The sequence below is a fragment of the Polypterus senegalus genome, chromosome 1, assembly GCF_016835505.1.
Source record: "Polypterus senegalus isolate Bchr_013 chromosome 1, ASM1683550v1, whole genome shotgun sequence".
Lineage (NCBI taxonomy): Eukaryota > Metazoa > Chordata > Cladistia > Polypteriformes > Polypteridae > Polypterus > Polypterus senegalus.
The window spans coordinates 61,005,502-61,030,327 of record NC_053154.1 but is presented as its reverse complement, the minus strand read 5'-3'; the positions used below and the strand labels follow the sequence as shown (position 1 = coordinate 61,030,327).

At 37.1% G+C, this 24,826-nt stretch overlaps 1 protein-coding gene across 1 annotated transcript in view; it reads right to left on the bottom strand.

Moving 5' to 3' along the window:
• The window catches only part of qser1 (glutamine and serine rich 1), a 134,324-nt gene extending 110,107 nt beyond the window's left edge, over positions 1-24,217 (bottom strand). The window contains exon 1 of the mRNA XM_039749680.1: positions 23,673-24,217. Coding sequence (XP_039605614.1) covers positions 23,673-23,779 — 107 coding nt within the window. The 5' untranslated portion in view covers positions 23,780-24,217. The remainder of the gene's footprint in view (positions 1-23,672) is intronic.
• Positions 24,218-24,826: the final 609 nt, after the last annotated feature.

Genomic DNA, 24,826 nt, shown 5'->3' with positions numbered 1-24,826 from the left:
TTGAACAGGTTTGATGCATGGAAGTGATCACTCGTACTGCGTTCAGTCAGTTCACGTGAGCTGCTCTCGTGTGATGTTGCGATGTCCACGGCTTTATTTAATGTTAGCTAAGACCCGGCACTTAAAAGTTTCTTGCTACAGTAATTTTAACTCCGTTACAAAGTGATCCAAAGTCTTGTTTATACCTCGTCTCTTCTCATTAAACTTGTATCTCGCGAATAAAGTAGTTGACAAAGGCATGACAAACGGCAGCGGGAGCGTGTCCATAAACTTACGGTTTACACCGTGCTTTGTTTCCGCAGTAGCTGCACTTTCTACGTACTGCATTCACAGTCAGTTCACGTGATTACGTGGGAGGCGTGATGATGTGAGACGCAACTCCGCCCCCCACGGCCATCGAGCTTAAGTGCATTACAGTATATGAAGAAAAATAGGTTCCAGTTATGACCATTACACATAGAATTTCGAAATGAAACCTGCCCAACTTTTGTAAGTAAGCTGTAAGGAATGAGCCTGCCAAATTTCAGCCTTCTACCTACACGGGAAGTTGGAGTATTAGTGATGAGTGAGTGAGTCAGTCAGTCAGTCAGTGAGGGCTTTGCCTTTTATTAGTATAGACTAGCAAAATACCCGCGCTTCGCAGCGGCGAAGTACTGTCTTAAAATTTTTATTAAGAAGAAAATTAAACCTTTTTAAACTGAGTGAAAATATACCAATAATTATTTGTTAAGGATCTATTTGTATACCACATTGTGAGTTCAGCCCTCCGGTTGTAATATGACCAAGCTGTGCGCTGAGCTTACTCTTGAGCATGCAACGTACAGCTGGCCATGTGAAAAGTAATCTTGTTTCAAATCTCACGGCTTGGATTCCTGCTGTCATAATCGGTTTGAGTTTCATGGTTTGTTTCAATTACGACAGTATTTGTAGAACTTGTGTTGAAGAGACATTCGGCATCTGTCAAGCGTAAGTATACAACCGGTTTCATCGATCACTTCACATCCAGCTTTTGAGAGTTTAAACATTCAGAAACATCAAAGTGTCCACTACTGAAATCGTCACCTGTCAATCTAAGATGTTTAAGAGGCACTGGCAGTTGTCAAAAGGTGTAAAATACTTGCCCATTTAGTGTAGTGTAGTGTAGTATAATTATCTCCTGTACCGTCATCAGTCCACACCTTGAACCTGTCCCAGTCATTCAATACATAAGACACAATGTTCCTCCGGATATCAAGAGTGAGCCTAAAATGGCCGTGCAATATGTAACAAAGAGAATTGAAACGGTAGGTGCCATCTCCGGGCATGGAAACAACTCGGTAAGTGACAGCTCTTTAATCGATGGTGAGCACCTCGTTAGACATGTTAATGGGGGTACGGTTAAAATGTTAAAGGAAATGGGTACCTGAAAAATGTAAGCTAAGTCTAAAATACCTACACAATAACTATAATCGCAATAAATGAACAATAAAACAGCGGAGAAGTCATGGATTAAATTAAAAGGCTGTAGTTATCAGCAGGGAGACGTGAATCCTGTGGCGTATCAAGGAATGGAATGAAGAGACTGGAGCGATGGACAGCCAACAACATGGGAGGCGTTGGGATGAGGGACCCAACGCCGCCTCACACGGTGACCGAGCTGCAGGCTATGGATGTATATATGTACGCAAGTAGGATTCAGTTAGGGTTGGGAACCCGCGTACCAAATTTCTTGAAGATGGACCTATAAGTAACAAAGACCGTTGAAAAGTTCAATATGGCGGCCGACAGTGGCATCATACCACCGAAATAAGTACGTACACTGGTTTCGGTTAGCGCAGGGAAGCCACCTACCAAATTTCGTAAAGATGGGGTTAGCCTTCTACCTACACAAGAAGTTGAAGAATTAGTGACGTTGGAAAGTTCAATATGGTGGCCGACAATGGCATCATACCACCGAAATAAGTACGTACATCGGTTTCAGTTAGCGCAGGGAAGCCGCCTACCAAATTTCATGAAAATGGGGCCATAAATAAGAAAGTTCAACATGGCAGACGTTGTCGACCGTTATGACCGTTACGCGTAGACTTCCGAAATGAAACCCGCTTAACTTTTGTAAGTATGCTGTAAGGAATGAGCCTGCCAAATTTCAGCCTTCTACCTACACGGGAAGTTGGAGAATTAGTGATGAGTGAGTGAGTGAGTGAGTGAGGGCTTTGCCTTTTATTAGTATAGATTAAGACTTCCCAGATCACACGATCATATACTGTAAAGGAAAATATCACACACATCATTAATCAGTAAGTGGATCTACTTTAAACTCCCTTTTACTTGGAAGTGGTTCCATATTTACAGTGAAAAACTAATTGTCCTAAAACCTTAAACTTTTAGCTTTCTGTCTAAAAATCAGTAGTTGACATTGTTATGTATTCCAAGCACAATCATATGCATTACATTTCTTAAAATGTATTTATCCTATTAAATGGATAAACATTTACCATCTTTTTTTTATCAAGAAGTGTGTTTAACACTAACATTTTGATATTCCAAACAGATTATGAAAAAAAACTTGCTTACAATAATTATCCAGTTCATAATGGTTATAATTGTCACGTTTTAATAGCCAGTGTTGACCCAGAGAGCTTTAAAAATGGCCATGGTAAGCCCATATTTATATCTGAATGTTTTCTACAGTTATGTACTAATATAAATTTAATCACTAAAGGCTTATAAAAGTGGTTCCCCTGATATATCCAATCTTAAAAAATACAGACTTTACAGTTTGTGTCCAAGTCACAGAACAGACACATCTCAATTCCATGCTGTTAAAGACACTTTAATATACTCCGACTCAAGAAAAAACCAGCCAATATGTCTTTAAACTTCAATGTAGCTTTTGAAACAATTAACTGCAACATTCTACTACAACAGCTTAAAAACTGAAATGGTGCCCCTTGACCAAACTGGATAAGAATGAAAATAGTCGGATGTATGGCTGGACAAAAAAGTTAAGTTTATTTACTCTTGAGCAAAAAAGAATGAATGATTGTAATCCCTTACTATCAGACTGATTACATTGTTCCATTATTACTCTAATGCTATTCAAAGCATGTTGACAAATATCCTAACTACAATATAGATCTTCAAATCTTAAGGCTATGCATTGGTTCTAACTGGCAATGCAAATACTGATCACATTTCATAAATAGCGTTTAGTACTGATTAATAGTAAGGGAATATGCTTAGTAACAAGAAAAATGAGGGCATACTTATCTATTTATTCAGATCACAAACTATCTGTTTATTGCAAAGTGTTTTATACATTTTTGTTTTGTGAAAGTGCAGATGTTATAGGTATACTCCCTGTAGCACTTTGTGCACAGTTAAGACAAATGTTAATATCCATCACATGCAACCTAAGCCTGGTTCACAGCAGATGTATGAATTAGTAGTCAAAACATTTTGTGTATTATCATAAAAACATGTAGCCATTTTGCCTACTGGTTACCATTTCTATATGGCAGCAGTTAGATTCTTGGCAAGAGTAGCAGCTGTATCTCTCAATTGAACACTGTTCTTGTAATAACATGAATTTTATTAGTCAATCTTCACCTATGTAGAGGCACATTACTGTGAACTTATTTTGGTTGATAATGCAGTCCACTGGTCAAATGATTCATTTCAAGTGTGAATCTACTGACATTTATTATATGGCTGGTGGTGGTAATTCTAGAAGAAATGGGTTATCCTGGATAAAAAATGATTGACTAGCTCCTGAAATATTATTTCAATTTGATTATTATTAATTTTAATCGTGTTAATGCAGAGACATCAGGGTGACATTTACAGGTTGACAGACATGAGCAGATGAGGTAAGACATGTAAAGGAGCCCAGAACAGGATTTACAACCACAGGTCGCAGGCATCAAAATAGTCAGGCATGAAATAATCATGACTAATCGAAAAATAAATTGAACGATTAGTCGACTACCAAAATAATCATTAGTTGCAGCCCTATTGTTTTTAATGGCTATCAATGCCTATATGGTTGGTTGCTGCACTCTGACCTCCCAAACAGAAAGTTTGTTCTGCATTTGATAAAACTCTTCGGTGCACTTCTGTGGTCCCTTACCACAGCACTGCAGATTCTGGTGCAAAATTCCTCACCATGTCTCAAAGTAAGTTTAAAACAGGCATTGTAATGCAGCAAAGCAAAGGCATTTCCTAATGCAAAGTTAAACTAATTGCATAATTGATAAGGCAAATTGTTTTAAACTTTTAACAAATGTTAATGAATGGTTAATCACTGGCAACCCTATTTCTAACTTAATATACTCACGCCCAATTAATTCAATTTATAGTTGTGGAGATTCAAAAACTGTCCTAAACACACTGCCGGCAACCCACAAAGGGCACAGAACTCATACCTATGACACAGAAACTGTTATAAAGCATAACTAATCACTGAGGCAAACTGCAGTTAACAATGACTTATAGAAACCTCAAGTTACAGAACTTCTTAATACTACAAAATGCAGGACTTACAACAATTGCAACGATAAACAAAATGACTGCCTTTAAGTAAAGACCTCTAAACTCAAGAATGATGCCAACATGCACCCATCCATTGTCAAACCAGCTTATCAAAGACTATCCCCTATGTAATAGACAAAACACTAGATGAGGTGCTAGTCCGTCTCAGTGCACATTCACCCACAGACACCATAAACTAATTAATCATTTAGTTCCCAAAGTGGTCGATATCGACCCCCAGGGGTCAATTTGAACTTTCTAGGGGTCTACAGTTTCAATAAAAAAATGTGGGGGTCTACAACAGCAAAAATAGGCCCCCTTACTACTACTATTTGTTTGTTACTTCAAAATATCTACGATTCCAATAGGTACCTAATTAAGAAGTAAAATAATTCAAAAAAACACTTTTTTGATAAAAACACATTACATACCAAACTTGCCGACGAAAAGGTAAAATGTGTCAAAATGTGTCATTAAAAGAGTCACACGTAAGAATGCATGAAAGTACATGTAGTACAAACATATCTGTGCATTGTCTTATCGAACGCATCAAAGCAAGTGCGGACATGAAAAACCATTGCATGTCCGCACTTGCTCGCAGTGCGACGACACGACGGATATTCGATATTAGCAGAATCTATCAGTCTTGTATGGTCATGCTTGCATAAAACAATACGAATTGGTTCGTTTGATGTGACATGTACTTATTTGTGATTTGAACTTTGAATATAATTATTTATTGAGGAGCAGTACTACGAAAAAGAAAAATCAGAGGACACAGTTTATTTATTCAAGTTTGAACAGAAATCTTCTGTTTCAAATAAGTACATACTTTTTTTTTTATCACGGGGCTGTTGAAATTGTTTGTTAATAAAAGTTTTTACTTCTACAGATAATAATATGACTGAACCAAAAAAGAAATGCAGACGGTACAGCTTGGACTATCTGTACTTATTTTGAATTTACAGATTTATTTCATAGATGTCAAAAATGTAAAAAAAAAAATCTCTGCTCGTATTTTTTGCTTTAATTTTCGTTAGTGCAGGTTTCGATATTAAATGTTGCACAAGATAATGCCATATTCCGAAGTCCTTTTATCTTTTTCAATCATTAATTACAAGTGATTAAAAGTGATGAAAAGTTTGATTTGATTGAAATATTTAATATCGAGTACTGTACAAATTTATTAATTTGAGTAAGTAAAGTAAATGACTAGGGGGTCGACGGTTTTACATATACTACATTGGACTCAACATTTGAATCAAGGCTGAAAACTTCACTAGTTTAGCATAACACTCCAGGTGGAGCTGCTGGTAAGATGTTCATATTGCTGGTTAATAACAGGTATAATGAATCGGATTAGCTTACGCTTAACTTTTGCCATTTTTCTCTCTTTGCTGTACGCTGCCATTAAATGAACCTTAATAACCCTACACTGAAACTTCATAGTACGCCACAAATGTGAGCATCACCAGGGAAATAAAAAGAATCACAGCTTTGTAGTTCACCAGTATTCTGAGACCAATCAGCATCTATAACACCTATGGAGAAGTGTGGCAATCAATTGGCATACATTCAACAAGCTTTATTTATTTTTGTCTTTTACAAGGATCATAGAACATTAATGGTTTATTTTCTCCGGGATGTGTGTAAACTGAAGGTTTGTTTACTCTAACTTCATATTAACTGATGTTTACTTAGAGCATCTTATATTACCATTTACGTGCAAGGAGCTTTAAAGTGATTGTTTCACAAATCCAGAAACAGGTCTTCATATTACTGTGTTTTTGAAAATAATTCTCATTCTACATTAGTCCTGGCATACAGAAAAAAGACTGGCAGGGATCAACAAGTGGGTCCGCAATTTTGTGCTTAATCCCAGACTTTCTGCATTAAGCAGCACTTTGAACTTTGCTCTACTACAAAGGAAATCTTTCTGCTGAAACTGAAATGTCTGTCATAGTCCTCTGTATCACCACAACTCTCTGGGCTTAAACAAAAACATGCGGCATCCAAATTATGGCTTTTTGTGCCAAATAGTAACTACAGGTTATTTTTCATTTTAAAATAATGACTGAAATTCTCATTAATAAATCTAAATCAATGAATATTTGAAAAGGTTTCTCCAAGTTATTTTATAAAGTAAAAAACAGCAATACCAGAGATGAGGTATTCACAGCTGTGAAAGGAGAAAACAAAAACAAATGAAGTTCAAACTGACCAGTTTATATGTAACAAAAGTGCAATCAATCTGTTTAGTAATAAATTCGGAAAGGAACATGAAAAATTCAAGATTTCAATAATTAATTTGTGCTACTAAATTTTATTTGTATTGTGACCCTGATCATAAAAAAACGGGTATATATTGATGTAATAACATCACAGGTCTGTGTCTTCTTTTTATACATTGCCAAGGCATGAGGATTCCCATGTTTAAAACTATCCACTAACTTAATTTAAGGAATTGCTGGAACTTAATAAGATTACACCAATAAACAATTGAAGGGAAAAAAAAAATTAAAAGTTAATTAAAAATTCACAGCATAGCCTTCATACACCTTGTATAACAAATTTTGAGGAAGCATAGGACACTTCTTCACCCTAATTTAAACATATCAGCCAACAGTGTTTGACCCAGGCTTTTATTTTTTTCTCTAACACATTTCTGAGAAGGATATTTTATTAGCCTTTTGAGCAAAGAAGCTTTGCGAGCTAGTGATTATCACAGCAGCACCGGGTGCAAAGCAAGAAATAACCTTCCAGTAACATCAGACATTTGTGTGGAGGAAGTGGTTAAGCACGTGTGTAGCTTGAAATCAAGAGACAAAAACTGAGCAAAAGGTTTAGGCATACATTTAGTTTTAATCAGATTACAGTTTAGTAAGCATATTACAGATGTTTTCACAAAGGCAGGATGGTGGCGCAGAGCTAGCATTCTTGATTCACGGCACAAGGATCTGCATGTTTTCCCAGTGCATATCACCTGATTAAATGCTGTAAGTGTGTTTACCTCCACACATGTGCCTTATGGTAGCAGAAGCAGTAAGCGAGATCTTTGAACACTGGAAATGTATCAGGAATACTCAGTTAACAAAAACTGTTTAGTCCTTCCTGTGCTGTAAAGTAAATAAAATCCCTCCCCTTTTTTTCCATCCCCAGCCAGAGTCCCTGAACATTCAAGGAAAGAACACTTGCTGATGTGCCACAGATTACACTGTTTCAAAATATGTGTAGTAAATAAATAAGATTAAAAGAAAACAGATACTTTATTTATAGGTTTCTGTTAGTGGATTGCTTGCAGCACACTCTATTCTGTTTTTCTATGCAATTGCACCCTGCAAAGAACAGGTATACTGTTTATTGTGCCTTATACCCAGTGCAGCTGTGATAACCACTGTCTCCCTGTTACCATAAACAATCAGATTAAGTGTACCATTCAGCACATGCAGAATTAAATGTATAAATATAATTTTTGTTCAGTTCCTGCCACTTGATTGCACACAATGCACATTCTTAAATCTATTTCTCAGTAGCCAACATAAGATATCCAGAGCATGCACATGCACAATGACACCAATTACACCAGGCATGTACCTTTGTAAAATAGTGGAATGTTTATTGCAAAATAATAGAATACTTAGAATAATTATGCATTTTTTTTTCTGAGTGGCAGGAATAAGCTTCCATATATGAGTGAAATCACAACATGAGTTCACAGAAATTATGAGCTAAAGGAAATGTGGCAATAGTATTTTTCTTACTTTATTTTAGCTATAAATTTGAAAACTGTGGTTTAAGCTTTTCATTTGTGATAATTTCCTCCAAATATTACACAAGAACTATATTTAAAAGATTAAAAGGTTCCTTTTTGAATAATGAATTCTATTTTCTAAACCCGCTTATTGTATTAAGAATATTTCAGGGAGTTTGTCCCTACAAAACTGGATGCAAGGCACAAGCAAACTCTTACAGATATTTACACTACATGTGTTAAAATCTAAAATCTGGTAAAATGTTTATTATAAAGAATTAGAAATATATAGATAAATACATGAAATCAAACCTTAATGTCAAATTACTGCAGCTCATAACTGGCAGATTTAACCTTTGAGTAATTTTGCATACTTTACTGAGCATTTGAAGAACACATGGACCGCAGTTTGTGGACATTAGGAATGTTTGCTAGCATGACAGTTATTCCATGTTTTATGCTTAGAAATATCTATCATTCCAATTCTAATCCACATGCGAAACAATACATATTCCCCAGTGTAAGATAAAAGTTAAACACTCAAGTTGGGAAATCATAAAAAAATTTGAAGTCACTCACCAAACTGCAAGACCCTAAATAAAACTCTTAAATCAAAGTAGCTTGTGTAACAGGTTTTTCTTAATTAGCTAAGTCTCCTACCACAACAGCAAAGCCTATTTCTTTAGTACTGTAATTTCCTCTTCAGTGATACTGTGTTAAAATGTCAGTGTGGGATGCTCCTGTGTTCCACTATAAAACATTTATAACAACACTGACATCAGGAGCTGAAAAAAAAAAAAGTACAGCTTTACACTGCAATCACATTAAGTCACAACAATATGAAAGCGTTGATACAAATAGTTCAATAAAAGAAAACTAATATAGTCAAACAACTCCAATCCTTTTAGATCCTAGCTAGTTAAACACACACAATGCAACTAGTTTTAATGAATTTTCTACTACGGCAGAAATGTACAAATAGTAAAGTATCTTTTGTTACTAGAGTTGTACACTTATTAATTTATGATATTAGTATTTATTAGAAAAAGTCAGCTGCACTTATTTATTTATGCTAAACATACAAGCACACATAGATCTATCCAATAAACCAATTTTTATGTTTGGACAATCAATGAACAGTGTATTTTCAAGACTGCTCTATGCCAACAGTCTCCACTTCACACCTCCAGCCACAATCCCCAGAATGATGTCATATGATCCTGAAAATAGAGCAGCCACAGAGGGGTCTGCCACTGCAGGTCTGTAGCCAGACCCTTCTAACCAGTGTAGATTCACCAATCAATTTAATCTGTACTTGCTGGAGATGTGCATGTAAACCCAAGACCGTGTAGCTTTGAGTTAGAAACTCTTACCATTACAATATGCCACTCTGCTTGGATAATCTGCTAGGAAAGCCTCCCTCCCCCATAAAACTTTTGATTTGAACAAAAAACAATATAACCAACCTGACATATTTACACTACAAAAGTCAGAAAAAACATTTTGCAAGTTGGGATCAAAAGGTATCTTCTCTTAATCTCATTCATGCAAAATATTTTACCAATTTAATTATTTGTGTATGTTGCTAATTGCAGGTGAAAAAAAACAAACAAAAATATTTATCAAAGTGTCTTTTCTCCTGAGGTAGAATAGGATCAGTGTGACAGCAAACAAAACAAAAAAAAAACACCAACACCCTACTGAGTTATGCCTGAACATGCAATGCAAATTTGCAAAAACTGTTTTTTTTTCCTTGTAGCAAAGAAAAATAAAATATATAACACACACCCACACACACAGTGTCTATCAAAATAATAAAAACCTTGTACAGGTTTAAAATTGTACTTTATCGCATGATGACAAATGATACTGTCTTTTTTTTTTTTTTACTACAAACTCAGAAGATGAAGAAGAAGAAGAAAGGCCAACTCATCTTTTTCCACATTACTAATTCTTAAGTCTTTTGGAGTTGATCACCATTGGATTTCTTTGCATTTGGATTACACTGATCTTTGCCCATCCCTCTTTGCAAATTTGCTTTGGTTTATTTAATTCTTTAGGAAATGACATCTCAGGCCCCCATTTCAAATTTTCCCACAATTTCTGAATGGAGCAAAAGTTGGGAACTTCAACAAAGTCATCCCAGAATACAGTTGACCCCCACGAAGACGCGGTTCAGGATTTGCGGCCTCAGTCGTCTGCTGATTTTTTCTTAGAACCTAACTAATAATTGTTAGCGGAAACCGCAAATATTTTTTTTGCGGCAATACTGCACTGTAGAGCGAATAGGAAGCAACCATAGGGGAAAACGTGGCTTGGGATGGTGAAAGTAGCCAATCCGAGAGTGAACTCTACAAGAATTTGAAACTAACTCCCAGCAGTCCCTGCAGTGGCTCCGATTGGTTTTCTGCTGAAGGTGCAGGGGGCTGTTGGGGTCAAAGGATGTCAGCGTGGCTTTTAAAAAGGGGACCAGTGACCAAAAGAAAAAAAAAAGTTTTTGTAATTTGTGTTTCAAGTTCCTGTCTCTCTGCCTGCCTTCTGTTGGGTTACCTGTACTTATTCGTTTTGTCCTGGATCGTTTCGTGGTTGGGGTCCGGATTGTAAGTGAATTCATTCCCATCCTGCAAAGAAAAGAGCGCTCCTGAACCCATCCACCTGTCTTCACCATTTCAGGAACTACCTGTAGGACTATCTTTATATTCCCATTCAACGTGCGGATCTCTGGACTATCTATTTTCATCATTACATTTCATCCGTTGCCATTTTTCATGGACTTTACTGTGTGTGTTTTGTTGTATTTAATGTGTAATCTCCATAAGGGGAACAGGGTGGTATTGTTTTCATTACATTCTTTATTTGCTGTTTGATTACTGGTTTGCTTTGTTTTTGTCTCTTGTTTGTCAGTGCGTGCGGGTTGGGTCAAGGCTGGGTGCGGCCCTGGAATCTCCACCATAAAGAATAAATAAATCACCTTCTTCTCGACGGTGTGAATCATAGTGGCACCGGACTGCTACAGCGTCATTCATTTCTCCTTGCTGCTGATTGACTGCTGCCCTGTGACGCATCTCCAGCTAAGTGTTCTCGTGTTTTCCGTTTTGTTCTTCTTAATCCTTAAACCGCCTATAGTCGTTTCCCAGTACCATTTTGCCAGCACGTAGGAGCTGATCAGTCAGTGCCGTACATTCTTTGAGCAGCCAGCTAATGGCCACTGCCAGTCCCATTGCAGCCTCACTGTCTCTGGGATTGAGCCACTGCACTAGACTAGCCTGCCAGCGTTAGCGTTTTACCTCTGTGTGCTTGCGTGGAGCCAGTTCAAGCCCAGTTTGCTCGGTGATTTACTGAATTTCATCCGTGGCGTCCGGTGAACCTTATAGATATTGTTCCAGTAGTTTAAGTAGTTTTTACAGTTAATTAGCAGTGTGTAAAATGATCAGTGTTGCAGTAATTGTGATGTTCTTTGCATGAAAAAAAAAATGTGTTCCATTAAAATTTCACTTTTTCTTTGTGAATTGTGAAATTTACTTAAAAAGTGCAGCAAAAAAGTATTTGGTGTCCAGGGATGCATTAACCCCCAAGTATGTGGCAGTTTAAAGGTTAAAGCTCCAAGATGCAGCAGAAATACCCTGCACCTTCTAAGGCTTCTGGCAATGAAAACGCACTTGCATGAATTACAGTACTGTACATATAGCGCTAACATCAGTATTTTACATTCTAGCACTGCGAGTGACATATCCGTACAGTAGTATACAGGTTTACCTTTACATTCTTTTTTAAGTAATGTATTAAGCTGAGGTTGAAATGAAATTAAAGTGTTTTGGGGGCATATTTAAGGTTTAAACTATAAAAATAGGCATTTTTTTTAACCACAGCCATAATTTGCAGGTGCTCTAGGAATGTAACCCCCGTGAATTTTGGGGGTGTACTGTATTTAGTTTTTTTACTGTTATGCCACTACAATGCTGTCTGTCCTTCACACCACTGTTCTACTGAAAAATTTACTTTACTTCTGACCTTCAGGATTTTACATACTTAAATAAATTTTCCCTGCAATTTTTTCACAACATTGTATTCCAGTTTTTTTTATCAGTTCTATAAAGTGCTGATGAGAAGCTTCTTCATAGAGTGACACTACCATACTTCAATGCATGGAAAGTACTTTTTGAAACTGGTTTTTAAGGCAGATTATTAATTTTCAACACATCAATTTGATAGTATGTTGTCAGCATTTAATTTTAGTGTCCATTATTTTTAGCAGGTGTTTCTTGTGATTTTTTTAAAGTGAGAATCCACAGTTAAAAGTATGACCCGACACTAAAGTTACATAAAGAATAAAATGATACCACAGGTTTGATGTGGTGTAAGTTGAAGCAGGAGTGCAAACTGGATAAAATGTTAGCCATCAAATAAATATGTGCGCACTAACTAGAAGGAGGATATATTCAGTCTTCTTCATTAGAAGTTGATGTTGAGAAAAAGCTTTGACACATAATATTTGATCTGCATTCAGAAAGGTGTATATGTGTATATAGTTTCAATAGACAATCTAGTAAACTGATTAGTAACAACATATTTCTAGTCTAACTGGTATCACCTCACAATGGCGTTCTTCAAGAGATGCTATACATACTATTGTTTGCATGAAACTATCACTATTTCATTAGTGCAAAATATCACATCATCTGCAAGTGCAAATATGACAGGAGATTATGATTAACTAAAGACAATACATTCAGATCACTTATTTAAATGATTAGTATACTTCACACTTCTAAACTCCTCCTCTGGTATAATCATCAGGGCACAGCAAACCTAAACAAAATACATTCCCAAAGAAAAGTGAATATGTAGTGGATTACTATTAAAGTGTTCAGGTCCTAACAGTTGAATAAAAACAGCTTCTTAGCCATTGAGCTATATGAGATTTGCCTCACCCCATCCAGTCATAATGTTTACAGAACAAACACACTAATGGACAGCAAAGTGCACCACAGGCATTCCAACAGTAGAACTCAGATCCCTGGTATAGAGAATACATATTCCAATACTAGTAGTTTGGGACAAACAATAAAACAAGAGGATTTTCCTTCACTTTAAGTAACCGCATAAGACGGGTATGCAAGTCATTGTGCAGCTTTTGAATATTAATTTAAAGAGTAACATTGGGCGTAATGTCATCAGATGTCCATAAAAGGGCAGCAGTGTCTGATGAACAAAGGCAAGTGACTGGCATAAAATGATAAATCCTTTGACGTACATTCACAACAAGGCTTCAGGCAAGAAGAAAGGCAACAAGACATAAAAAGAAAGAGAGATGTAATGCATATCTGGTGAACTGAAGTTCGTAAATTGTAGTCACGATCAAAACAGTGCACTTAACTTTGTACCATTTAGCCTGTTTCAATTAACGGGCATTTCACTGTGCTAATACTCGCATATTTCAAAATTGTCATCAACTTCATAATATTTTAATCTTTACTGCAACAGCAGTAAATTCAAAATTTTGAATACAGATAAGATAGAATTCTCCAACAGTAGTACAGTAATCCCTCCTCGATCGCGGGGGTTGCGTTCTAGACCCCCCCGCGATAGGTGAAAATCCGCGAAGTAGAAACCATATATTTGTATGGTTATTTTTATATATTTTAAACCCTTATAAACTCTCCCACACTGTTTATAAATATTCCCCGCAGAGTTATACAGCATAATCCCTTTGTATTCTCTTAGATATTAGGTAAGATTCATTGAAATTATGTATATAAACACACTGTTTATATACAGTAAAATATTGAGTGTCTCCGATATCACATATGTTACAGCCATTACGATAGACAGGCAACAAGCAATAAATATGTACAACGCAAGAAAAATAGTATACAGTAAATTAGTGACACTAAACGTACATACATGTACTAAGTACTGTAAGTAGAAAATTAATTATGGTTACTCACCAACAATGACGCAATGACTTGTCCGATAACAATGAGTTTAATTTTACTGCACAACAAAGGAGAGCGTTACAGTTCTTCCAAAGTAGCCACTTCAGGCGATTGTGTAGCACTGCCGTTGTTCTTCTTCTGGCAGTCTTCAATGCAAATCCCTAAAGCAGATTCCATCCAGACTACTGCCTTATTACATCCACTTACAACTCGTTTTGCACCCTGGTTAAAAGGACACTGCGGCTGTAGATCTTATATTCCTTTCCTACTTTTTAAATAAAAAGAATCGTAGCCTTCAGCAAATCCAAAACGTTTACCTTTTCGGCAATCGTTAACATCTTCCGCTTTGCTTGGGCACGGGCCCTGAAGCAGTAGCAGATCGTTTTGGAGCCATAATGAAGGGCTTGACTATGCACAAAGATAAACACAAAAGAGCACAACTCTTTACACAGAGAAACACGTTGATGCTGAATGAGCGAGACGAGACTTCCTGGTTAACACTGCATTCAGCAGGCAGGAACTTAACTGCGTACTCTGATTGGTTAGCTTCTCAGTCATCCGCCAATAGCGTCCCTTGTATGAAATCAACTGGGCAAACCAACTGAGGAAGCATGTACAGGAAGTAAAAAGACACATTGTCCACAGAACCCACGAAGCAGCGAAAAATCCGTGTTATATATTTAGTTATGCTTTCATATAAAATCCGCGATAGAGTGAAGCCACGAAAGTCGAAGCGCGATATAGCGAGGGATTACTGTATATCAGAAAAACAAAGGAGCCAGTGAGTAACTTCTATGCAGCAAATCAGCAAGTAACTCAGTATAATAACAGGGGTCTATTTGCAGAAGAGTTTTCCCTCAAACTTACGCATCCTTAACCTATTTTACCACTTATTTTTTTTGTAAAACCTGTGTTATGCATGTTCGAATAAAACTAGTAAAAGGTAGTAAAAAATTCATTTTTAAATATCAGTAATTCATGTTCAAATGCCACTGTTCTAACTCGTTCTCACATTCATTCAAAACATTTTTACAGCATCAGTAAACTAATCCAAGGTTAAATGTGGAGTTCAAAAGAAACAGGATACCAGTGACACGCTAAGCGCAATTCCCAGGAGGCTCCATTCTAGCTATGTCCTCTGCTGAAAAATCAATGTACACATACATTATATGGACAAAAGTATTGGGACGCCTGACCATTTTACCAACAGGGACTTTAATGACGTTGGATTCAAATACATAGACTGTAATGAGGAGTCGGTCCCCTCTTTGCAGCTGTAATAGCTTCCACACTTCTTGGGTGGCTTCCTTTTCTTTTTAATTCTTGGCATGAATCTATGCACAGGAATACAGTAATGTTATGAGACATAACATTATTTTTTTCGGATTTAAGTCAAAGATTACTTGAAAAAAATTGCTACTTGGTCAATCTCTTCTTTCTTTTTTCCTAAACAGGATAGCCCGTTCTTCTAAAAGCAGGCTAATGCAGGACACAGTAGAGCTGCCTAACAACCTGACACACATATGTTTTCCCAATGTTAGAGGTACAGGGGTTCCAGGAAAAACACATACAATATTACCAGACTATTGATGCACCACAAACAGTGACCGAGCCATTTATATAATTAATTTCCTCATTAATAATTTAGCAGTGTATGCATTTCACACCAACTTCTCCCTATCTGTCCAGACATTTAATTAATCGAGGTGTTTAGTGAAAGCCCAGAGTCTTTTGCAATACAAATACTTTCAAATGTAGATACACTGCTGCACTAGGCCGCCTCACAAAAACCTAGTATTCACCATCAAAACTGTTTATGCAGAAGTAGTGTACACATTTCTAAATAAAGTCATGTCAAAGTAAACAGCACTAATAAATAATGTACAATTTTAACTAACAAAGGTTACAGACAAAAATTTCTAGGGTTTCCACAAAATAGACATTGTTATTGTTTTTTTTTTTTTTCACCAAGTCCAACTGGAGGCTATTACCATAATTAGTTTTTTTTTTTGTTTTTTTTTTGAAGTCTTAATCAAAATGTTCTCAACAACTTTAAAATCGTATTACAAATTAAGTTCAGCCATTGATATAACAAAAGTGGTATTAAATGAAAGGTCAAACATTCAGATTTTATAACAGTTCTCCTACAGTCCTTCAACACAAGCTCCGTGTGTGACTCCACACAATAATCAATTTTCTGCCACACTTTCCAGCATACTTTTGTCAATCTGGGAGAAAGCAATAGAGATGCCATCTGCGCTGTCTGTAGTAACACCATCTTGTAACATAGCAGTTAAGAACTTGATTCTTTCAATGAATACCATTTGTGTCAGAGCAATCAATTTTGTTCATTTGTACCAGGGTTGTTCACAAGTGCTGACTAACCTTGTGAATTTTTTTCACCTCTAGTGTTTGAATATCTAAAAATGGCAGTGTCAATATATTATAATATTTCTTCAATTTAATGAACAGCTTTGACTGGAAAAGAAATTCAAGTGAACAGCTGGTTCAATCTGAAAGTAAAATAAAAGAAATCCAGTTCATATTGAAAATCTCATAACCATTACAAAAAGTGTATATTGGCAATTTAGAGAATCAGACATTTTCAAAAATAGTTTTTACCTAGGATCTATACCAGTTGTATAAAGCTCAAGCCATGCAGTTAGTTTTTCTATAATGTACTGTATCTTTTGAGTTACTTTCCAGGTGGAGGAATTCAATTAAGTTATTATTATATAATGATTAAATAAATGTTACATATATTACAACTGTTTTATTTAAGTAAAGATCTGAGATATAGGAGTACATAAAACATAAAACACACAATAATTATAATAGGCAAATAAACCTGTTTGGAACTAAAGACCATTCACCTAGTCAGGGCTTCCAAAGTTCTGTCCTAGGGTACCCCTCTTGCTACAGGTTCACTGTATAGAATAATTAGTAAGAAATGTCTTATAATAGGAACATTAAAAAATGGGAGCAAAATAAAGAACTAGGGCTGACAATTTAAACAATAATTTGGATCTGAATACTCATATTAAAAATGAGTAAATATTCAATTATATTCAAACGTGTGTTAAAAGTTCTAAGTGCTACCTCATGTTTATTTTAACTTGGAATTGTATGTCAAACCAGCAGCCTTTAAAAGATACATGTTGGTTGAGGTAGCCAAGTATACTTTCCTGACACTGAAAATGCTCTTTAAAATATCCCATTAAAGGCGTTATAATAATTAAAGGAAAATCAGAAATATAGCAGTGATTTCCCATTATGTTTTTTGTGAAATAAAATCAGTTTTTATTTGCTACAGTGAATGCTTAACAGTTTTAATATAAAATAACATCTAATCAGGGATCTTTGGTTCAAGAGTAAAACTGGAACTGGGTCAGGAGCAAAACAATACTTTTAGGGCACTGGGAAAATGTTTCAAATTTATTGTTAGTTTACCTGTTAACCAAAGTGCACGGCAGGGCAGTAGAAGACTTCGTCCATTTTATGAATGATGATACAAACTAACAGCTAAAAATGATAATGCTGATTGTGGAAATTATGTGCAAAATACATGCAAAATGCAGAAGTATATTTTACAATTGAATGCCAGCTTTTGACTTTGAGAAGTCAAGCAAAATGACATCATTTATTGGCTAACTGAACAGATTACAATATACAAACTTTTGAGGCAGCTAAAACCCGTTCTTCAGGCAGCTTGCATATTGTAATCTGTTCAGTTAGCCAATAAAAGGTGTAATTTTGCTTGACTTTTCATTGCATCCACAATGGCCAACATGCTACAACAACCTACAACTATAGCATTTTACTTTGAACACGAATTATTTCATATAGATTTGAATTATATTCAAATAGTGATATTCATTCTGACAGCCCTAATGAGGACTGAACTTGAGAAACTCTGTGAAATGAAAATGTGTTCTGTCTTGAACAACAAATCTTACATGGGGTCATAATCCATGCCTTCCAAACTCTCAAATTCCCTAATAAGGCTAATTCATTCACATTCTTCCATTTAAAGAGTAAACTGCATACTCACAGACATTAGCAGAAATCAAGGAAAAGTAAATTCATTACGGAGACAAGGAAGCTGTTCTTCAGACAAACACTCCATTCACATTGTACATCCATTCTTATTCTGTCCCCATTCCAAAACATTTGGGTTGTTCTGTTGTAACTTGTGCTTATTCTGAAGAAGAATAAATTCCAATATCTGATAGTCCCTCAAAGCCAAGTCTCCAATGAACAGGTTTACATTCTCAATTTGCAACATCCCACACTAGTTGTTAGGACCCTTGATTATTCTCTGTGATATAAAAGAATATAAGAAATGTCTAAAAGAGGAGTATAAAACAATGAATGTCTGCCTTTATAATGAATTACTTTTTGTTTAGTAGACACCTTTACACAAGGTACAAAAATAAGTATATATGCAATAAATTGTAGTGCATGCCAAGAAAGTTTAAAATTGTCAGGGGATAGAAGATGAAATGTTAGGTATAATACAAAAAGTGTACTATCATTTTTAGTTTAAAAACAAGCAACATAACAGAAGCCCTTGTAACTGAAGATAAATTGGGTCAGAAGAAGCTATGGATATTGACAAGAAAGCAGAGAAGCAGGAAGCTTTGGGAATTGAAATGTAGTAGGTGGTGAGTCTTCAAGAGGCATCTGAACATTGGGGGAGAGGTTTAGATGGCCATGCCCTAAGACATTTGGTCTGCACACAAGTTAGGAATAAGAACTGACAAACAGCATACATATGTAGGCCATCTGTGCAAAATGAAGGACAGTGGATGGAACAGAAAACAGAACAACATCTTCTTACAGAGACACCGGGGACTGGGGGTAGTGAGGGGCAGGTCAATCTGACATCCTGGAGTTCCAGTTGTTTTTAGAACATCATTGAAGTTACTGCTTGTACTTGTATTTGCCTTTAACCAATCAGCTCTAAAGTTAGCCTCTGATATCATAAATGAAGTACTGCTTGAGGGAACACATTTTGAAATAATGGATTCAAAAATCCTTAGGAATTTAAATGATGAGGCGTATTCATCCAAGCTTCCTGGATTTTTGGACAAAATGAAGGGTTGTCTTTTTTCTACAAATAGGGAATTCTGAGTTCTTTTCATGCAGTTCCCGATTTCTGACATAAGAGACAAGAGTTTCAGGCTGATTGCTCGACATACAATGATACTCCTGGAAAAACAGAAACCATGATATCGGATTCACCGTGAGAAGCAGAGCTGAGCAGGGGCCTTTGTATCAAGACAAGTGTTTTAAACTGGATCCTAGAAAACAAGCTCAAGGAGTGGAGCACTGGAGTAGTGTGGGTGTAAGAAGGGACAAAATACAGCAGCAAAGCTAAAATATGCTGGATGATTTTAAGCATTCTGAAAGTCGCGAAGAAAATCTTTTTTCGGCTGCTCCCATTAGGGGTTGCAACAACATTTCATCTTTTTCCATAACTTCCTGTGCCTATGCATCTTGCTCTGTTACACCCACCACCTTCTAGTCCTCTCTTGACACATCCATAAGCATTCTCTTAGGCCTTCCTCTTTTCCTCTTACCTGGTAGCTCCTTCCTTAGCGTCCTTTTCACAATATACCCAGCATCTCTCCTCTGCACATGTCCACATCAATGCAGTCTCACCTCTCTGACTTTTTCTCCAAACTGTCTAACCTGAGCTAACCCTCTAATGTACTCATTTCAAAGTCTGTCCATCCTCGTCACACCTTCAGCTCTGTCTCCTGTTTTCTTGTCACTGCCACAGTCTCCAACCCATATAACACAGCTGGTCTCAATACCGTTCAATAGACCTTCCATCGACAATAGACATTTCCATTCAATTCCACTATACCTAATACTAATTGATCACAGCCTTGCGGTGCACCAATGGCTCAAGTCCATAGCACCAGACCTCTACATTTATCTCGCAAGAAATTACCAGTTCCAAATCCAGTGCTGATAAACTGTCATGAAGTGTTCAAAATTAAGTGTAAAATAACATTTTTTTTCTCATTATGAGATTCTTCGGAACTCAATCCCACTAACCCAGAAGCAAAAGAAAATCACAAATAAGCACTAAAGACACAGACGTCGTATCACAGCTATTTTCCATTTTAGCTTTGATAATGATGCACTGTTGTCAATACTGTAAGGGAAATTCAAGAATCAAGAGGCTCTTTTAAATTTTACAAAAGAATTTTTGGGAGATATTGCTCTTTTTTAAATGTGCCTGTATTCTGCCTCTGTTTAAACTGGACTAACTAGTATATAAACACAGAACATGTCCTTGTTGCTAATGGCCATTGTAAGCGATGCCACTATTTACACATTTAAGTTACAAGGCATAGGAATATTTATGACCATTAAAATAACCTATTTTGTTCAGTGCTCTTTTTGACTACTAAATAAGACTACATGGAAGTGGGAATGTAGAGTAAAGCCAAGAAAAAACAGCCTTGCATATAGCTGAAGCACCTATGATCTTACTGCTGAACACCAGCTGGATAAGATATTAGGGCAACTTAGCCCCGAAATAAGCTTGTTGGACACAGTGGCCTGTTCTTGTTTGGTAAATTTCTAATATCTATTGTAAGATCATTGGTGGAGTACAGACTCTAAAGAGAGGGAGAGAGGAGGTTGACAGCAGTATACCAAAACGCTGAAAACTTTTTCAATACTTCTACATTGATGAAGACTTACAAAACTAAATGTATGCTAACCAACTGCAGCTCAGTTGACCCTATTCTGTTACTTTGCACCCTCTTTTGTAGTTTAATTCTGAAGAAAGGGTAGGTTTCCAAGGGTGAGTTGCAGTGTACCTGAAACAGTACCGTACTAACAGCATATCAAGACCAGACTAAGTAGTGAGTACTAAGATGAGATGATACTCTGGGCTAAGTGCTATCTCAGTGAACAGCAGAACAAGATTATCATCAAGTTTAACCAATCCGTAACTAGTCTTGTTTTGGCTTTGTGTTTTTCTTTGATTTACTCATATCATCTGATTGCCAGTTAACAGCAGCACAACATCAATTAATGTTCTGCCCTCTCTCAATTAACGACATGTATTCCTCTCAATTTAAAGTAACAGAACACGGGGGAGAAGTATTATTCTCATGTAAACAATAAACTGTAACCGTTAAGCTAAATTAGATCAAAATGAGTGCCGCTATCATTATTGTAAATGTTATTCACTTTGCGCATATGAAGAGGCCTTGAAATACCTATGAGAAAAGCAATGGCGAGGAGAGGTAAACGTTAGTAGAATTCTAGCTGAAGCATTATTGTCTCTCTGTAATTCAATTCCCCATGATGTAGATAATACAGAAGAGCTCATATTTATTTACTACCTTTTCCTAATAACTGAATTAATCCAGCAATCGCCAGGTTATAAAATTCCTAGCCAGAGGCTGGACAATATTCATAATGTCTCATCACAGCACAAGCTTTACACTAAAGTACAGGCACTATAAAATACATATAGTGAGAGATCACATATCCAACCATCAGGGTACCTGCATATTTCCACAATACTCTGAAGGAATACAGTATGAAACTGGCAGTATCTTTTAATGTTCACTTTCCAAACCAGCAACCAGGAAGAATTGAATTGTGCATCTAAAAGAATTCATGAAAGATAAAAGTAGGAGCCAGAAAGGCAATTACAGTGCCCCAGACAATGGATGATTTCATAATTAGAGACGAAGATGCCAGCATTTTACTAATGATTAATTGTTAAATGTATAGTTGATCCATAATTTTCTATTACTTATAATATGCAATGTAAATATTCCCATGCATCACTTGTCATTTTCTGTGACATAGAGTTAAATATGTTTGATTCAGTATCATGCTAAACTTCACTTCAAATATAAAATGTTGTTTCCACATCTTTTAAAAATGGTATTTAAGGGTTTTTTCATACGTGTAACAGTCTGAAATATGCAGAGTTAAATTTGTTCACGAGGTGGTATACATTTATAGGCAACTTTATAAAAAGTTGCATTTTGTCTTAGTCTTGGTCTGCTACCAGACCACAGTTCTGGAGCACACAGTGCTAAACCCAAAAGTTAGTCTTGCTACTATAAATTCACACGAAGACCACATAATCCCCAGCTGATTGCACACGGCAACTAACCCAGTAGGTTCCTCATGTTTAGGTGTTCACTGTTTTATAATTTCACACTATTTCTATCCTCATGCTATATAAACACGGCCTGAATCTGTACAAACACCAATGAAACTAGTATAACTAGTTGACGTTATGAGTATGTATTCAAGTGCCCATTAAAAAGCCACCCATAAGTATTGCATGTGGAAAAATTGCAAATCCCAAAGATTAAGTGCCAGCTAGCTTTAGACATGTGCTTGACCTTTTTAAATGGCTAGTTTCTCAGCTGCATTTAAAGACCACCCTGCCTCCCTAAGTAAAGGGCCCAACAGAACATGTGCGTACGCTTCCTGCAAACTACCAATTAGTAACAAAGGGCTACCATTCCATCTTCTTAAGCACGGGGGCTAAAGGCGATGACAGAGGACCGCCGAATATGCTGCTATTGTATGACGGCTCTTCTTTCAAACCTCATCTCATTTCACGCCACACTTCTGTTGACAAACACGGCCACGCCTCCACGTAACGAGCCTCATGACGTGTTATTCATTGCTAAAAATACATACACCTCCAACAGATGGAATATAGTTAGTCTAATTAAAGAGTTTAAACGAAATCAGTTGGGACCGTCTGGATATATGGCCCCAAAGAGTTACGTTGTTGGTCACTTCTATCAACATTATAAAGCGTCTTTAGGGAAAAAATTAAAACACTTTTTACACTCCCCGGGGGGAACAATAAAAATGAGCAGAAATCTGCATATCTCCGCATTTTGAATCATTCGCTGAAGTGCAGAAAGTTGCGAGCAGTTTTAACGTGAAATGCGATCGCTCTGAAACTTAACGCAGCCGGCCATTGTGTTTAGTGATTACCGTCCTCAATTAAAGGAAATGTACAAAAAAAAAGAGAGAGAGAAGCGGCAAATAATTTGAATTTTCGCGTGTGTTTAGTCAAACGCACTACAATCGAGTTTGCAGCTCGTGGCCAAAAGCCCTTGGGCTGCACCGCATAGTCCATAAAAGTAAAATTCCGATATTTTAACAACTGCCGTTTTCCAGCCCTCTGCAGGGATCCCAGGTTTCCGTAAGTCGAACTACAGTCTAGATTGGCTCGCAAAGTTGCAAGGCACTATCGAGCCCCTTAAAGACCACCATTTCCTTCTACGGATCTTTTCATATGACAATAGCGCGGAGGGAAAAATTACAAAAAAAGCCATGCACACAAACCCAGCATGTCGTATTGCTCTCGGCCAGCAAAACTTTCGCAGCCTGACACTCTGCGTGTTGTGCTAGGCCCCAGATCCCCGAGATTTTCCCGCGACTACTGACCGTACCACCCATCTTACCTCGGCTTGATGCTTGGCGTGCTGCGATCATAGGCCCAAGCGGCAGTCTGCGCTGGAGCAGCCAGCGGGTCAGCGAAGCTGGGAGTCGGATAGTTCCTCTCCATCATCGGGCAAAAATCGGGAGTGCGGCGCTTCCCCAGGAAAGCTCTCTGAAGCGCACACGCATACAAGCAGACAGGGCCGGCCAGGAGCGATCACATTGTCTCGGAGAATGGCTCGGGAGTCGCCGACAGGCTTGCAAATGGCACGGAACAATCCAAAAACGACTCTTTTAATGTCAGATTATTGTCTGCTTATTATTATTATTCCTGTCTCTTTACTCAGTCATGATGTTAGTGTTGCATGGTGCTACTTGGATCAGATCCCCATGTTGGTTTATTTCCCAGGATGCACCTCCTACTACCAGCTGGGTTGCGAGTTACAGTCATTATCTGTCACTGAACAGAAGGGAGAGGCAGGTAATTCATAGGAATTACTCAAAGAAATAATAATCCGCTGGGTGCTTTTTGTTTGCTTTTCCTTTGTTTCGGAAGAACATTCGGCAGTGCCACCTATACGCCCAAGCGTACCACGTCGTATTTTTCTTCTTTTGTCTTAGCGTTTAGAACATTTCTATAAACTGGCAAGAGCATGTGGGTCTACTGTCTGCGATGTAAAGTCCGTGTCACACGAGTGCAGCCACTCGAGAAGCAGCTGACCCCTCGGAACTAACCGAATAATACAATGGTGAGTGACAAGTGCCGCGCGCGAATCGCGAGGGAACTGCGTCAAACTTTCATACAGACGACTTCTTTCAATTACAGTACATATTTTAATAATGCTCTTCAGCTTGTGAAAAGGAAATAGGAACAAATTAAAACGTTCACACGAGTCGTCGACAATACAAGAATAATTAGGGTATTAAAAAATTGAGTTTGTATCTAATCGGAGCATCCATTGTTCGAGTTAGTTTAACATGTGATGGAATAAAACCAAGTACCGTACGTGATATCCTAAAACGGGACCACAGAGGATGTGTTACCCGACGGGGTTTCTAGTAATAATACATGTAGAGGGCTCTCCATTATACTGGAGATCATCAATAGTCTCCTATTATTAAGTTATGCAGCAGTGGGGTATAAAGAATGATACATGGAATTCGGGTGTTCCCAGAA